Source organism: Colius striatus, chromosome 19 (genome assembly GCF_028858725.1).
Source record: "Colius striatus isolate bColStr4 chromosome 19, bColStr4.1.hap1, whole genome shotgun sequence".
NCBI lineage: Eukaryota > Metazoa > Chordata > Aves > Coliiformes > Coliidae > Colius > Colius striatus.
Window position 1 is genome coordinate 4,960,883 of NC_084777.1, and position 16,195 is coordinate 4,977,077.

The 16,195-nt window shown below is 42.5% G+C and overlaps 1 protein-coding gene across 5 annotated transcripts in view; it reads left to right on the plus strand.

The window, feature by feature from the left end:
- The window catches only part of RAPGEF1 (Rap guanine nucleotide exchange factor 1), an 86,136-nt gene that overhangs the window by 35,636 nt on the left and 34,305 nt on the right, over window positions 1–16,195 (plus strand). For all 5 annotated transcript variants that reach the window (XM_062011506.1, XM_062011502.1, XM_062011505.1 and 2 more), the window contains 7 exons: window positions 1,610–1,788; window positions 4,966–5,122; window positions 9,414–9,502; window positions 9,887–10,039; window positions 11,356–11,479; window positions 12,777–12,960; window positions 13,529–14,044. In XM_062011506.1, coding sequence (XP_061867490.1) covers window positions 1,610–1,788; window positions 4,966–5,122; window positions 9,414–9,502; window positions 9,887–10,039; window positions 11,356–11,479; window positions 12,777–12,960; window positions 13,529–14,044 — 1,402 coding nt within the window. The remainder of the gene's footprint in view (window positions 1–1,609; window positions 1,789–4,965; window positions 5,123–9,413; window positions 9,503–9,886; window positions 10,040–11,355; window positions 11,480–12,776; window positions 12,961–13,528; window positions 14,045–16,195) is intronic.

Here is a 16,195-nt window from a genome sequence, read left to right on the forward strand (position 1 = left end):
GGAATTGTACAGGCTCTCTCATCCCTGTATGATCATTTCATGTGAAGAGCAAAACCTTCATGCGAATGACTGAGCTTCTCCATAACCTATAATAAACTGTGTGGTGGTGAGGGCACATGCCTGAAAATGAGAAATGTCATTCTTGACATCAGCAAGTTGCTAGGATGCTCCCCAGCAAGGAGGTGGCTTTGAGCTGCGGAGAGAACTTGAGGTGCCTGGCAAGTAATATTGTCAAAAGTGGAAGCAGCAGCAGGGTTTGGGCGCTTCCCAGATGAGATGGAAAATGACAGAGTGGTTTTCAGATCTTGGACTGAGGCTTTGACTTCTAAAGTTGGAGCTCGATGGAACTTGGGACTCTAATCCTTTAATGCAACTGGCCCCAAATTGCTAACCAGTGCTGCCTATAAATTGTTCTTCCTAAAACTGTTTGGGCTGCTGGCCTGATTTTGCAGAAAAGCAGCAGTTTTAATGGCTGACAAGAGTATGGGGAGCACACAATGCCCATAGGTCATTAATTCTTGAAGCTGAATTTACTGAGGAGGTAATGGATGAAACCTGACTCTGCTAAGCCCTCTGCTCCTTGTCTAGCAGTGTTCAGTAGTTAATTTAAATCTCACTTAGGAACTACTTGTGGTGTTAAAAGTCCTCCAGGCATCCTCTGGTAAACTTCTTAAAAATATCCCTGTCTAGAATGCCATTAAGATCTCACGTATCACTTCGGAATTTCCTCTTCTAGTGTTGGTGGTGGCACAGAGTTGGTGACCACAGCTCAGCTTTATTCCACTGGATTGTTCCCTTCTGCAACATTCACTCACTGATGCCAAAACTTACGTTTCACAGTCCATCCCCATGGAAAGCATGTGAGATCCCTTCTTACAGTAGCATCAGAGAATTACTTAGGTTGGAAACTGATCGGAAGGGAGTTTCCTGTGAATGGACAGACAACTGTAGCCCACTTTCATACAAGTAGGCATATTGGAGTCAACAGAATTGCTCAAAATAATAAGGGCAAACACCATGTATGTCTTTGAAACTGTCAGGGATGGATACAAAAACGGAGACATCTTGTTTGGGTTGCTCTGGAGTTTGGAATCCAGTTTTTCTGATTGCTTTTGGGTTTTTTTTGGCTGATCCACTGCCTTTGCTGATTTAAAAGACCTTTTGACAGTGAAATGTGCTTAAGGAAAAGGATTTTGATCTCCTCAGAAGGGCAGCTTTATTTAAAACCAGTGGTCATTGCTTCCTTTCTTGCATTATTGTTACTATCTGCACTTGGTGTAGTTCTTTTCTTTCAGTCTCCCAGTTTGATGTGTGGGTTTCAAAGCAGTGCCCTTCACGTCATCAGCAGTATTAATCTTGGCCTAAAATTCATAAAAATTATCCTTCAGTTTGGAATGCATGTAATTCAGAAGGTTGAAGTGTGGGTACAGTTTTACACTGACTGTTCTTTTGAAAGTAGTAATTCAGTTGTGTCTGTGGTAGAAGTTTTCTCCAGTCCTTGTGGAGTGTACCTCATTCAGTCCTGCTGTACTTCAGGTAAGTTAAAGTAACCTTGCCCTTAAAAATCCTGAGGTTTTAACATGTCTCTCATTTTTTTCCTCCGCTTTAGAACGTATCATGGTTAGAGGAGAAGGAGAAGGAGGTTGTCAGTGCGTTGCGCTACTTTAAGACTATTGTGGACAAAATGGCAATTGATAAAAAAGTGTTAGAGATGCTGCCAGGCTCAGCAAGCAAAGTGCTGGAAGCCATCCTACCCTTGGTGCAAACTGATCCACGCATCCAGCAAAGGTAGGTTTCCTTCTTGGCTGTGGGGCTATGGCAGACCAACAGAGTCCCAGCTTCTCTCCTGATCAATGACATCGTGCAGGAGCCAGTGGCTAATAAAGTGACTGCTGTTTTTATAAATGATGTGGTAGTTTGCAAACATAATTTGAAAAGCAGATTCCCTGCTGTGATGAAGTCCATGCTGTGGAAAGATAAAGCACATCAGAATGTTTCAGAGAGGAGGAAGGGCTGATTCTTAGCATAAGCTTGGAAATTCATCATTCACTAGCAGGAGCTTCTGTTCAGATGCCATACTGTTTTTGCAGGCCTAAAAGCTAACAAATCCACAGCTTTTACCTGAAAAAGAGTTTCTCTTCAGAGTAATCCCCTTTTTGTGTTCAGTTTATCCACCCTGATATTAGAGAAATCTGAGCCTGCACTGTTAACTGCTTTTCTTGAGTTTACTGGATCAGATACAGAACAGAAGTAAACAGATGTACTTCAGCAGATTAACCAGTCCAAGTTCATTCCTGTGTGCTCTCAACAGATTATTTATTTTATGTTTTAACAGATGATGTGTGTTATGTTTTAACCAGTTAGACTGTGGGTTTGAAGCCAGAAAATAAGTAGAAATTTGCCAAAGCAAAGCTCAGCGTGGATCATAAGAATTTGTGGAGTTCTTAAGCCATAGATACACAGCTGCTGTTCATCCCATGGATGCTGGAGCATTTGATCTACATAAACCAAGCAAACGCTGTTGAATAATATGGAAAGAGCAAAATTGGCAAAGACCGAGAGCAGCGCAAAACTAGGCAGAGAAGTGCAGGTGTCTAGTTCCTGAAATCCTGCCAGGTTTTGTGTTGTTCCTAGTTGTTTTCCCATTAAGTATCCTAAAAATGTTTGGTTTGAGATCCTTATTTAAATTCTGGTGCAAGAAAGGTTTAAAGTATGGTTGAGACAGCAGTAGGGTGCCAAATATTTTGCAAATAGAGATGCTTAGCTGTGTTCAACCCTAATATATAGGCAAGGGTTGTACCTGACAGTGCAACATGAAGAAGGCAATGAGTATTGAGTATCAGTGTGTATGGGTATCAGAGCTGTGGCTGGACAGGAGAGATCCAATTTAGCTTAGATCTGTAGAACTACAGAGAGCAATAGCTGTTAGAATGGCAACATTCATTAGGCTTCTGGGTACAGACACAAAAGTTTCTTCCGTTGCTACCGGTTTTCCCACAGCCATTAAATTCTGATAAGCACTTCTGCTTTCACTTAATAAAAGAAACAATGAACTTTCCCCTTACACCAGGAGAATATGTAAAATGTCAGCAAATATTTTTAGGATAGACCGAGTCATCTGTATAGTTACTTGCTTTGATTTGTGTATCCACTGAGGATTTACTGGGTGATATTTCCTTCCAAGAGTGTATTTGGAAATAAATATAAACTAAGTGGTCTTCAGCAGCAGCAGTGTTTCAGACAGTTCTGTTCTTCAAATTCCTTAATACACTCTCTCTTGGTAGTGAACTAATGCAACCTGGATAGTTGAATATCAGTATGTACCCACAGAAGCAGAATTTTCATAGTCAGTAGTCAATGGAGTCCTCTACGTAGTGATAAGTCTCTCTTTCTGGAAATGTTATGTATTGCAGCACAAATCCCATATGTATGTTCTGCTTTATTTAGCCTTACAGGAAAAAAAGGGGCTCTGGCATTCTCAAAAAGCCATGTCCCTTCATGCCTACTTACGCACTTTATTTCTTTTGAGTAGTCGTAGGACACAAAGAGGTGATTTTGATAGCAAATCGTCCTCAAGAAAGTGAGCAAGACTTGTGTCAGTGTGGAAGAAAGCCCTACAATTATTGCTGGACTTCTTTTTGCTTTAGGGGAAGCATTTGCATCAAGGAAAAAAGTAATTAAATCTAACACAAAATGGGCTTTCAATTACTGCCTCTTTAGAAGGAAGCAGACTGAAGATTAATGGCAAAGAAATCAAAGCCTTAGAAAGAGATGGGGGAGGGCCTTATTTAGGAAATATCTCCTACCAAGCTAATTTCCTTTGAAATTAGAACAAATGGCAAGCAGCATGCCTTTAAAAAAAACATAAAACAACCAAACAAAAAAGTACTTGCTGTTATTTGTATCCCCCTGGTTGTAACTTGACAATAGTTCTTTCCCCAGTCCTGCAAACCTCATTCACCTCAATAATCTTGCTGAAGCTTGTGGACTCGATTCTCTTCTCACAGATAATGACATTACTGGAGTTAAGCCAGTGTAAAATGGATGCCAAAGAGAAATGGGGAGATTTGGAACACTCGTGTCAGTAATGATTGCAAGATTATACCTTATCTGTTTATGGTTTTGATGCAGTTTCAAACTGATTTAACTTGACAAAGAGTTGTTGAAGCGTTGCCATCAGCAATACTGTTAACACACCTTGTTTAGTAATGAAGTGTTTTCAGAATGGCCAGGAAAATGCCTGTGAGCACTGTTGTTACAGTTCACTTTTATTTAGAGTTGTCATCCTTCCAAAATGCTTTTTTTCTTTTCCCCCTTCAGAACAATAGCTTCAATTCTGTTTCTCATTAGAAACTAAACAAAGCAACACCCTTCCTCTTCCAAACCTGAAATTCATTCAGTTCAATTTCTGTAGAGAAGCACGTTTTAATTACATGTTTTCAGGCATTATAAACAATGAGGAAGTGATTTGTAAAGGAATGAATACAGTCAGCTCTCAATTAACCAAGACATTTTTGAGGAGAGTTAATAAGGAAGAAGGAAAGCACAAATAATATCAAAATAATATAATTTAAGTGCAGGCATTAAATATTTACCTTTGAAGTTAAGCCATAAGGTGAAGCTGTAAATTCAAATGGAAAAGACATTCTTTTTAGTAATGCTGTGTTAACCTGCAGCCCAGGTAACTCATTCTGCTAACTGAGAATGAACTGTTGGTGTTTTGTACCTTCATACTGTCATCCCATTTGGTGTTGGAGAACGGGAGAGCAACTGCAGCAGAGGAGAAACAGGGCTTTGCCACCTGCTAATTGCAAATTCTGAATGTCAGAGAGAAAAAGAGAACAATCACATTCTTACCAGCATGAAATGCATTCGAAATAAAATACTACCATGACATTTGATAATATCATTGATAATTCATTTTGTTCCTTTTTTGTCTCAACTGTTTCCTCCTCTGCCCTCTAGTTCTGCCATCTCATCCTGCTACAGCCGTGTGTACCAGAGTCTGGCCAACCTCATTCGCTGGTCTGATCAAGTGATGCTGGAAGGTGTGAATTCAGAAGACAAAGAGATGGTGACAACAGTGAAGGGTGTCATAAAAGCTGTTCTGGATGGAGTCAAGGTATGTGAGACAAATATTGTAAATTACCTTATGTAAAGAGAATCATAATATATTTTAGAAGCAATCTTCTCTTCTAAAGTGCAGGTAAAATATAAAGATCCTATTCTTGCCTTCACTAAACTACCTTTTAAATCAACTGCTTTATAAGTTAAATAATCCTGCTTGGAGTGATGGCTAAAGACTAGCACAAAGAGTTTGGCTGTTAGTGTGTGCTTCTGAAATGCTCACCGTGTCCAAATGACAGTCTCCCATGCAGATTAGAAGACAAGAGTTTGCCTTTTTTTTGCCTAGGAGAAATATAATGGAACTACTTCTTGTCAATGCCCACAGAGACTCAAAAGACTCCAGCTCCATCTTTTAACTTAAGTTTCAAGGGATTTGTCAGTGATACATCACTACTTTCAACAGTCAGGTTAGGGTGTGGAACAGGTGATGAGCTAAGCTCAGTTTTCTGGAGATTAACTTTACATAACTAATGAAAATGTTTAACAGAAACCTTTGTATCCTTTGTGAGACCTGCTTATAGCATTCCCTCCCTGCCCCACCTGGAGAAAGCTGTTGACTTTCCTTCTTCCCAGTAAGCTTTTCAGTACCCATTATTTCTGTTTCCCAGGCCTGTCTCTGGGCTGGTGGTTGCAGAGGCTCTATTCATTCAGCTGTACTAGCACTGCAGTTAAAACTTTGCAGAGAGATCATCATATCTCCTGGGAATCTTCTTTTGAAAACTGTAGAGAGAGTTAAGACTCTTTCAACAGCAAGACTGAATCTAAAGGGGAATGTTTAGAACAAGTACAGGAGGAAAGTTGGGGTAGTGTTTTAAGAACTGCAGCGGGTGTTTCACCTGGATTAGTGTATTGGGAACAAGCATCTTGCACTGTACATAAACTCAGCTTAATTTCTATTAATTGAGCTGAATGCAAAAGTTAAGTGGATCTCCCAAGCTTTGGCTATCACATTTTCAAGAACCTTGGTATGGTGTGTGCACGCTCTGGATATCTCTTTAGTGTTACTCAAACACAGATACTGAATCTGTTACTGCTTGTCGAGCCTCTTAAACAAATGTCTTTGAAACAAAACATTCCAATCACCTAAAGAAGGCAGCTTTTCCAGGTTTATTTTGCACAATATGCCCTTCAACTATAAGCTCCAGGTTTTCAAAGTAAAGCAGTCTTAAATTTGCACAGCAGGACAGAGAAAGGGTTTAGCCTAAAGTCTCAGCTGCTGTTAGTGTTGGAATTCAGCAGCAATTTCCAGTACATGAAAATCTGCAGTGTGGTATCTGAACTGTAATACCCCAGCAAACAGCGAGGCAGTTCACTCTCTTATCACTTAATGAATCTGCACAGTCCCATGGAGAGCCAGCCGTGTTACCGCCAGATCCAGGAGAGAGCTGTGTATAGACTCATTGCACGAGACTTGGACACCACTGTCTTTCTCACTTCAAGCACTGTTTAACCCCCGCTGTACCTGTTGCCTTCCAGGCAAAGTGGCATGCCTGTGCAGATGGGGGGGAAGGTCTCAGGTGCTACTCTGCCCGTGCTGGGAGCCAGCCTAAGCTGGAAGCGACGCAGACATGTCTGTACAGTGCTAAGCCTGAGCTATTAAGCCCCACTGAGAGGCAGGACTATGTCAGGTTGTACTTTGTTGTTAGACTAAAAGTTATTTTGGTTTTCCAGTTGGAGCTGGCTTATGTCTGGTCAGCTTGGAGCATGATTGAAGCAGATGTGTGGCTGTCTGGGTAGAAGCAAATGTGTCTGCCCATGGACAGGTCAGCATTTGGAAGCAGTGTGCACTCATCTACTGCATAGCCAACAACAAGGTTTATTTTAGAAGGGCCAAGCCAGCTTTGAGATCTGGAAGCAGAACTGAGAAGTTGGACACTTCTCTGCTGTGGAGAGCCTTTTTGTTTCTCTGGCAGATCACACAAAATCCACTTCCACATTTCAGTGCTTACTTCCCTCTTCATTTTCAGATTTGAGCATGAAGGACTTGCTTGTTCACTTGCATTTCTTGCTGTTTTGTTCTCAGGTTTTAGTGCCTTGTTAGGCATATAGAAAAAGAAAAAAAATCCTTGTTTTGATTACGTAACCTCTTAAAAATCAACCTCATTTTGGAATTTACAGCTTGCTGAAGTAGCATAAGTTTGTAGAGAGGCTTTAATTATCTCTAATTACTGCTGCAGGAATCTCTTTACTTGCTGATAAGGAATAGCATAATGTGCATCTGCCTTGGTTGCGTGCTGATTTCTTCTGTGTGTACACTAAAGATCTTGGCTTGATTTTCAAAAGCTCTTTCTCGTTTTGGGGTTAGTAGGGAGGAGGAAAAAGTGAGGGTTCAGGGAATTTGGTGATATTTGTCAAAGCTCAGAGAAAAAAGTATTGGCAATCGTACACTGTCTTGGTGTCACTGGTGGGAGGTGTTTTGGGTTTAAGGTTTTCTTTCCACAGCCACAACGATTTGCATCATTCTAAAGATGCTTTTGAGCTAAATTTGATTGTTCTTCTCCTCAATCATATAAAGGAGACATTACATTTTCCCTTCCATAGTCCTTTCAGGGAGATGTTTAAGGAGGATTTTGAATTTTGGTTTGAATGCCCATACATTTTATTCCCTTACTATGCTCTTCCATATTGTGGGGTCACTGTTCTTTCTGGCAAGTACCCAATGACCCTGCAGGGGCTGACACTGAGTCTGTTAAAGTGCATGAGAAGTCTCCAGGAACCTCTTCAGCAGTGGAAGTTTGTCCAGAGGGCAGGAAGATGGCCAATCCCTTGTGTCATCATTCTTGATGGTAACTTGGAGTGTGGTGCCAGCTGCAGCCAGAAGAGTCAAATGTTGTCACTGTGTAACTTCCAAATCATCTGATTTACAGAAAAGCCTCATTTGGGGTTTGTAAACTCCCAGGTCCTACAGATGTTTTTCCTAGTGATGTTCTGTAAACTTTGTAGGGGAATTTCTAAAGTCTTAAAGGAATAGCAAGTTTTTCATTAAAGGTTGATCATTCTGAAAGAGAAAATGGAAAAAGAGACAGAAGTACATTAAAAAAAGTAGTTTCTGTTGAGTAAATGAGAACACTTGGCAGAGAAGTGGGAGGTCAGTTCAATGTCTGTGTTACCACCATAGTTCTGTGATTGAGGGACCTTAATTCTTTTCCTTTTCTGTATCCTTTGTAAGGTACAGTACTTCAGTGGACCTAACATTGCCAAAAGCCCTGTTGGTCTGTTGCTCCTTGTTGGAGAGTATTTCTCGGCTGGGAATGTGGCCTTCCTTGGAGGTGGGGAGGCTGATCAGCTGTGGTTGACTTGGTCCTGTGCTTTTTCTCATCAGAGAGCACTTCTCAGAATATGCTGTTCTTCAGCAGGGCTTTTGTCTGTCTGTCCCAGACAGTAACATCTTCATAGCATTAGCCCGCATGGACATCTGTATGTGCTCTGTTTGTGCTCTCTCTTCCTTCCCACATATGGGATTTTCCAGGACAGCTTCTGGAAAGCTGTGTGGTTTGTGCTGGTTTTAGTTGACACAGCATACGCTGTTTTTGAGCACAAGCTCATACCAAGAATGTCATTAGAACATCAAAACCAAAATAGCTGTGGTGGGCACTTGAACTGCATTGGCCCATGCGTACCCTTTGCATGTCCAATGTAGTACTTTATTCCTCTTGCTGTATGTGTGTTGACCCAAGAAAGTTCAGCTTTAAATAGAGCCTTCTATAAAAATAGGAGAACTAGAATATTTCCCTTCCTTGAAAGGATGATGATGACATTGCAGTTGCAGGTATTGCATTCAGAGAGCAATGACAGTCGTTTCCAAGCTCAACAGACATGGCCATGAAGATGATGCTGGAGTGATAACCTTGTATTTCAGCTGCTTTAAAAAACTATATTAAAAATTGATCCTATCTAGTTTCCTTTGCATAATATGCTGGTAAACCAATACTGTCAGGAAGAACTGCCAGTTTTCCAGCCTGCGTGTAAAAGGGCACAAGTTTGTATCTGTGAGCAGTAGATGTATTCGTCAGCATCAGACATCCATAAAACATTCTCTCCATCTTTCTGGCCTGAGTGATTGTTGTTTTGACTGCTGGCAGGCTTGCAGTTCAGGATTATCATGCCCTTATCTCTTTATCCAGAGCCTTATCTGCCTATAACAGATACACTACAGTAGTTCCTTGAATGGTTAAGACTTCCATTGCCAACATGTTAAAAGATGGCTTCAGGGGAAGCAGGCATTTGAATAAAGGTGTCTGTCCTAGGATGTTTGATTATTCTCTTTCTCTTCTCTCCACCATCAGGAGCTGGTCAGACTCACGATTGAAAAGCAGGAGCATCCCTCTCCCACGAGCCCAGTTAAACCCAGTTTACCAGCGTGTAAATCTGACAGGTGGGTCACTGACAAGGATTTCTTCTGTGTGCAGAACTAACATAGAAAGGGTGATTTCTGGCTACTGTTAATGGAATTAAAGCATTCAATTATTCTTTACAGAGGGTAGCATAGTGTTCTTCATGTAGCCTCATCCATTACAGTGTGACCACTTAAAAAAAGAACATGCTATGGCAGGGAAGATACCAAAAGCTGTCATTGGGCATCACTTGGCCATGGCACATGCACATTGTATCCTCCACGTACATGGAATTCCACCTGCAGATGCAAATTCTGCTGTAGGTGTCTCTCATATTGCACATAGATTAAACATGTATTAGTCAGTCAACGTGCTGCATTCTAACTGCGTTTTCTGATCTACAGTCTGTGTTTTGCTTGTTGCAGCCCATCAGAGCTTCCCCTTACAGACCGAGAAATGGAGATCCTCAACAAAACAACTAACATGACTCAATCCAATGAGCTACTGACTGACTCCATGGATGAAGAAGTTGCACCTCCTAAACCCCCTCTGCCTAGCATTCGAGTGGCAGAAAACAGGTAAAACTGGCCAGCCAGCTGGCTGAAATGCTTCATACCAGCCTCTTGGGTTTTGGAGCAATACTCTTTGTCTTGTTTTGAGCAGTACTCTTCATTATCTGTGTTTTCCTCTCCTTCTTTTCATGTGAGGATAGTGCCATGCCCTGAGATCCATCCATGAGAGGCATCACATAAATGCATAAGCAGCTTATTTAAAACTATGTGAACACCCCACTGTACAGCAGTGCTGTTGTAGCCAAAGGGAAATACTGTTAACCTTAGCTGGCAACTATCAATCTATCCTGCACACCCAGGTTGTTCTGCATTTCTTATCAGCTTAGGAGTGAAAGGAGCCAATAGTGTGTGAAAAAAACCCCTCTTGTACTTCATTGTTCTTACCCTGTTCTATGAGTAACCACATGAAAGTTTCTATGTTCTATTTTGAGAAGGAAGAGAAAACCCCCAATTTGCAGGTTTTAGGTCTGTGTGTGTGATGTTTTTTCTTCTCTGCTACTGGTGTTAATGGATGGTGTGAAAAATACGGGTCGTGCTAATTTGAAAACGTGGCACCAAGGGCTGCGGCTGACAAGAGAGTCACGTTTTTATGTAGCGTATGAATTCTCATGGGCTGTATGAAGATTTCCTGGTATGTTCCAGGAACAGAGTATGTAAGCTCTTGGGAACCCTGTGGGCTTGATGATTACGAGAATTACATGTCATTAGAAGCAAAAACTAAATGTAGAGTGATTAAAAACTCACTAGTTACTAATGTGTGTATCTGAAACAGATTTGTGCCAAAACATGAGCCCTCACAGTAGACGTGAAGACACTGGCCATCTTGGTCCCTGAACTTCACCAGAGACTAAAAGGGCACAAAAAGCATTCTCCTGTCCTGAAAATTTTTGAAACTTTGAGCATTTTTCAAACCTGGAAGGTTTGAGGAGAAAGGACTTTTGTGAATAGAAACAATATTTTGGTTAACCAAAACATTTCTTTTGGATTTTCACCACTTTTATTAAACAATAATTACTGTGCTAATTAGCTCAATTACAAATAATTTTTTAAATGGCAATTGTATTTGTGTGAGAAATACCAACTGTAGTCCAACCTTAAAAAATGAATCACTGAATAGGTCCTTACCTGTGAGAATGTTCTTAAATTGATACTTGTTAGTGCATACACTGCTGAATAGCTCCTGGCCAGGTTTGGATGAGAACCTGGAAGCTTTGTGTCTGACAAGTCAAAGGCTTTCTGGAGAACAAGCTCATGAAGCCTCTCTCTGAAAGTCTTTTTGCCGGAAGAGTAATGAAAGCATCAATGCCTGTTGTGTCTTGCAGCCCTCCACCAGCATTGCCCCCTAAAAAACGGCAATCAGCACCTTCCCCAACCAGAGTGGCAGTTGTGGCCCCCATGAGTCGAGCCACCAGTGGGTCCAGTTTACCTGTTGGAATCAACAGACAGGTAATGGCTTTAACCCCTTTGTGAAAGGCAAGGGAAACGTGCTGTGAACTGTAGCAAAAGCTCAGAGAAATGCTGTGACCTGCAGCTATGCAGTCCCCTGCACACCTCTGCTCACCCTAAACAGCCCTGCACAGGAGAGCTCTGGAGCTGGAGTTTTAATGGTGGGAACATCAATAGTGTGAGCGACTTAATTATTGTTTTTTACAGTGCTGTTGGATTTAACAAATTTCTACAAACTTTGTTGCCTTGAGCTGTAGCAGAGTGTGAGGATGTGAGGGGCTGGGTGTTAACATGTCAGGGAACAGAGCAGCTGGCTGAATTCTCACCAAGGTTTACTTGCAGGCTAAGGGAGCATGTGGCATGTTGGTATCAGAAGCCTGTCTTCATCCAGTCACAATTTAAAACATCTTTTAACCCAAGCAGTAGTTTGAGCAACTGTTCTGACCACTGCTGGTGCTTTGGGGGAAATCACTAAATTTTCTGGTAGAAAATTAGAAAACTTGGGACTCTGTGTTAGTCTTATTCCATTGCTTGTGCTAGTCAGGGGTTTATGAGGTTGTAGGTGGCTGAATTTGCTTTACACATTCAGGAAGTTACTAACTCAACAGTGAGGACCTGAATCATATTAAATTGCACCAAAATCAAATCTTATCCTCATCCCCAAAGCCTCAGTTCAGGCTTAGGGAGCCTCTGCAGTTGTTTGGCTGACCCAGATAAAGCTGTGGCAGTTCTGCATTGACTAGAACAGTCACACTGAGGTTGTTTTGTAGCAGTGGGAACACCTGAGAGCATCATTCACAGGTTGATAAGCTTGAGATAGTTTCCAAAATAGAAACGTAGTCATAGGCACAGAAAGTTGTATCTCCCTATAGCTTATTTTCCCTTTGCCTGCAGAGAAGCTACACCAAATATTTGCTGAAGCCCCAGTTATGTAATGAGAAATCTTGGAGTCTGGTTACCCAGTATGAGAGCCTAGACCAGCACTCAGCAGACATGTAGCAGTGAGGAACTCGGTCATCTTCTCAGCATGTTGTGAAGTCCAGTGTGGGTCACAGTGTATCCTGCCTGGAAGCAGGAGATCACAGAGCACCCTGGCGTGGGCTGTTTACCAAATCAGAGGTTTTCTGTGCTCCTCATGAGCTTGTCTAACTAGAGAGAGCTGGCAACACTCATCTTCTCCTCTCCCCTCTTGGTTTTCTCAGTGTGGCTGTGAGGTCTTGGCTCCTCCAGCTGCATTGTGCTTGCTCGTGAGCTGCCCACAATGACAGGGATTTGATTTGATTTTTTTTTGCTTAAGGATTTTGATGTCGACTGCTATGCCCAGAGAAGGTTGTCAGGTGGAAGCCACTCCTATGGGGGGGAGTCTCCTCGCCTCTCACCGTGCAGCAGCATTGGCAAACTCAGCAAGTCTGATGAGCAGCTCTCTTCTCTGGACCGTGACAGCGGGCAGTGCTCCCGCAACACAAGCTGTGAAACCTTAGGTAAGCAGGGGGCTGTCCAGGGCTGCTGGAGGAGCCCCCTTCACCCTTGTTTGGGAGCTGTCATAGCTGTGATGCAGAAGTAAATGGATTGCGCTTGCAACTGTCATCTTCTAGTTGCTGCAGGCGGTTCTGGGCAGAGTTATATTCTGTCAGACAGGAAAAAGCCCAGGGGAATGTGTTTCCCTAGCTATAGATGATTGTGTTCAAGCTCAATTCATCTCTCAAGTGGAATGTTTTGTTGATTTCAGCCTTGTCTGCAGCCTTGTCTGCAGAATTGACAGTGATGCTTCTACATACTGGGAAATAAAATAAAATATGAAGCATAAATAAGCTCTGCAGTGATCTGCCTATTGAAGGTTTGTTACTGGTTTGCTACTGTAAAGAATGGTAAGAGTTTTACTAAGGCTGGATGTTACAGAAGGTGTAGCAAGATGGTCCCTGCTGCAAGGAAGTACCACTGATTAAATGAACTTATTAATTAGCTGATGGAATTGGAGGAGCAGAATTGAAAGGGCTAAACATTAAAAGAAACTAAAGCATCATTCTCCTGTCCCTTCTGTTTCACCAGATCAATCGGATCACTATGATCCAGACTATGAATTCCTGCAGCAGGACCTCTCCAACGCTGATCAGATTCCTCAGCAGGTGCCAGGTATCCTCAGCCCATTGCCAGAGTCCTTGGGTGAGTCTGGCTCCCCTTTCCATGGACACCCTTTCCAGCTCCCGCAGGGCAGCTCTCCTCCACTGGAATTCTGCAGCCTCTCAGGAGCAGCACAGCCAACAGAGACTCCTCCAGCTTTACCAGAGAAGAAGAGGAGGAGCGCAGCCTCTCAGACTTCAGAGAACTCAGGCTGCAGGGTGTCCTATGAGAGGCACCCTTCCCAGTATGATAACATCTCAGAGGATGACATGCAGAATGCAGCCTCTGTCCCATCAGTTCCCTTCACGCCGTTTGCTGCTGTTTTGCCTTTCCAGCAAGGAAACTCTTCAGCACCAGTTGAATTCATTGCTGACTTTGCTGCTCCAGATTCTAACAGTGACCCAGAGAAGCCACCACCTCTGCCAGAGAAGAAAAACAAACACAGTAAGGAAGTTCTTGTGGTTGGGTTTCGCTTTTACCTTTCCCTTTCCTTCGAGTTGTTGTGCTTCTGATGACCGCTAAGTAATGATGACTCCAAGGTAATGTCCTTGCTTACGTGAGGCTGAGTGTCAAAATCAGTGAGTCAGTGTCAAAGGCATGGAAGGGCAGTTTCAGTGCTTTGGCAGTCAGAGAGTGAGGAGCCAGGGGAGCTGGCGTTACACAGTATCTTCATTACTGTAGTGAGACCTTTTTACTTCTCAGTTTACCTGAATGCAAATCTTTGAGGCACTCTGCCTTGCAGATCCTTCTGGTTTATCTTCCCCTTTCATGTCCATTCTTTCCCCTCTACCCTCATTTTATGAACATTTTCCCACTGCAGAAAAGAATTGGATACTTTCCAAGAGCTGGGAGAAAGGGCTGCTTTTCTGTCCAAAACTGAGCCTTGCCAGAGCAGTTATTTGACAACAGGGACATAGTCACCCACATAGCTGTGCAAGACAACACTAGTAACCTAGTGTCCAGTACTACTTGTTTTGATACGGGATCTCATTTCCTTTGGATGCCTGAGAATTTCCCACATCATTAAAATGAGCAGCCTCTAAATGTGAAGGCTCTCCATCCCCAGCCAGACTCCTGGCACACCAGTACTGACTGTGACTCAGGCTCGTGACCTTATTCTGATTTGCTTAATGTTCATGGCTGAAGACATGTGAAACCTCTTGCCAGAAGCTCAGCCATACTGATCTGCCAAGGAAGGCTGTGGACTGCACAGTGAAATCCAGCAGATGTTAGTTTACTGGTCACTGGCTGGCTTTGCAGTTGTGTGTTGCACAAGGAGGTAGCAGACACAAGCTCTGGATTAACAGTGTTACGTTGTATGGCTGGCAGCCCAAGTGAAGAGCTGATAGAAAAGTGCTGAGCTGGCTTTCTAACTCCTTTCTGAGGTTTATAGTCTTTTAGGCGAGAATAAGGTGGAAATGAGACTGGTGTGTCATGCAGCAGGGTCAGTTTTCTGTCCATTCCTATGGTAGTGTACTGTGCCAGCTACTGTTAAAAAGTGTGTTGTCTAAAAGCATTTCCATTATCCCTAAGTGACCAGTCCACATTTGCAACCCTGGGGGATTTTACTTAGAGCTCAAGGTTTGACCAACTTGAGAGTGAGGGTCATCTTCTAGTTCATAAGTGCAGTTTCCATCCACAGGAAATAACTTGTATCCCTCCCTGAGAAGCAAGCAGTTAAAAGATACTGAAAGCAGCTATAAAGGAGCTGAGATGTTTGTTTGTAGGCAACAGAAAGGAAATAAATGTTGGCACAGGGCATAGCTGAGGTTGATTGTTATGGCTGGTGCTGTTCAAAACACTCACCTGCTGGTACCAGCTGCAAGGGGGTATGAAACAGAGCCCTGCTTACTGTGGAATCAGGTCATTGTGGGCTCTGCAAATTAACAACAAGGGCTGTGTCCAGGTGGTTTTACAGCAGGCAGAGTGGGGCGGATGCAGGGGAATGCGCCTCCATACACGTAGGCAGCTTTAGTAGGGGGAGACGCCTGAGTGGATCTTGGGTAAGAGGCATTTGACAGTTTAAAGAGACCTGAGCTGTTTGCTTTTCTCTTTAAGCCCAATGTCTTTGTTTATTGTTATCATATGAGATGTCAAAGAGTTACTTAAAAACCATTCTAAAAGCTGTCTTCTCCATTATTGCCTGTGTGTGCTTTAACCTCAACACCAAAGCCTTGTAAGTGCATTTTCTTTGATGTTAGAATAGAGTTAATTGTCATCTGTCATCTAGCACTATCAGAAGCTCTTGGAGTATTGGTCAGATTGTTTTGTTAGGAAAGGTAGAAGCTGTTACCTGATGTGTTGTCAGCTCTGATGGTTTGATAAAATATCTTCTCTGCAAAGCTTATGGTAACATTTGGGCTGACACCCAACTGCTACAGACTTTTTAATTGCATTCATGTGACACCGAGAACTCGGTTTAGATTGTCTTTACTCCACAGTATATCACACCACAGATCTGTGGTTGTTAGTTTTACTTTTCAATGTTAAAAGGGCAGTAAAACATTACTCTGGCTGGATGGTAGCACCCAGGATTTTTTTTGCCTGGGGGCTGATGCATGCAGATAATCTTGTGTAATCACATAGGTGAGGCAC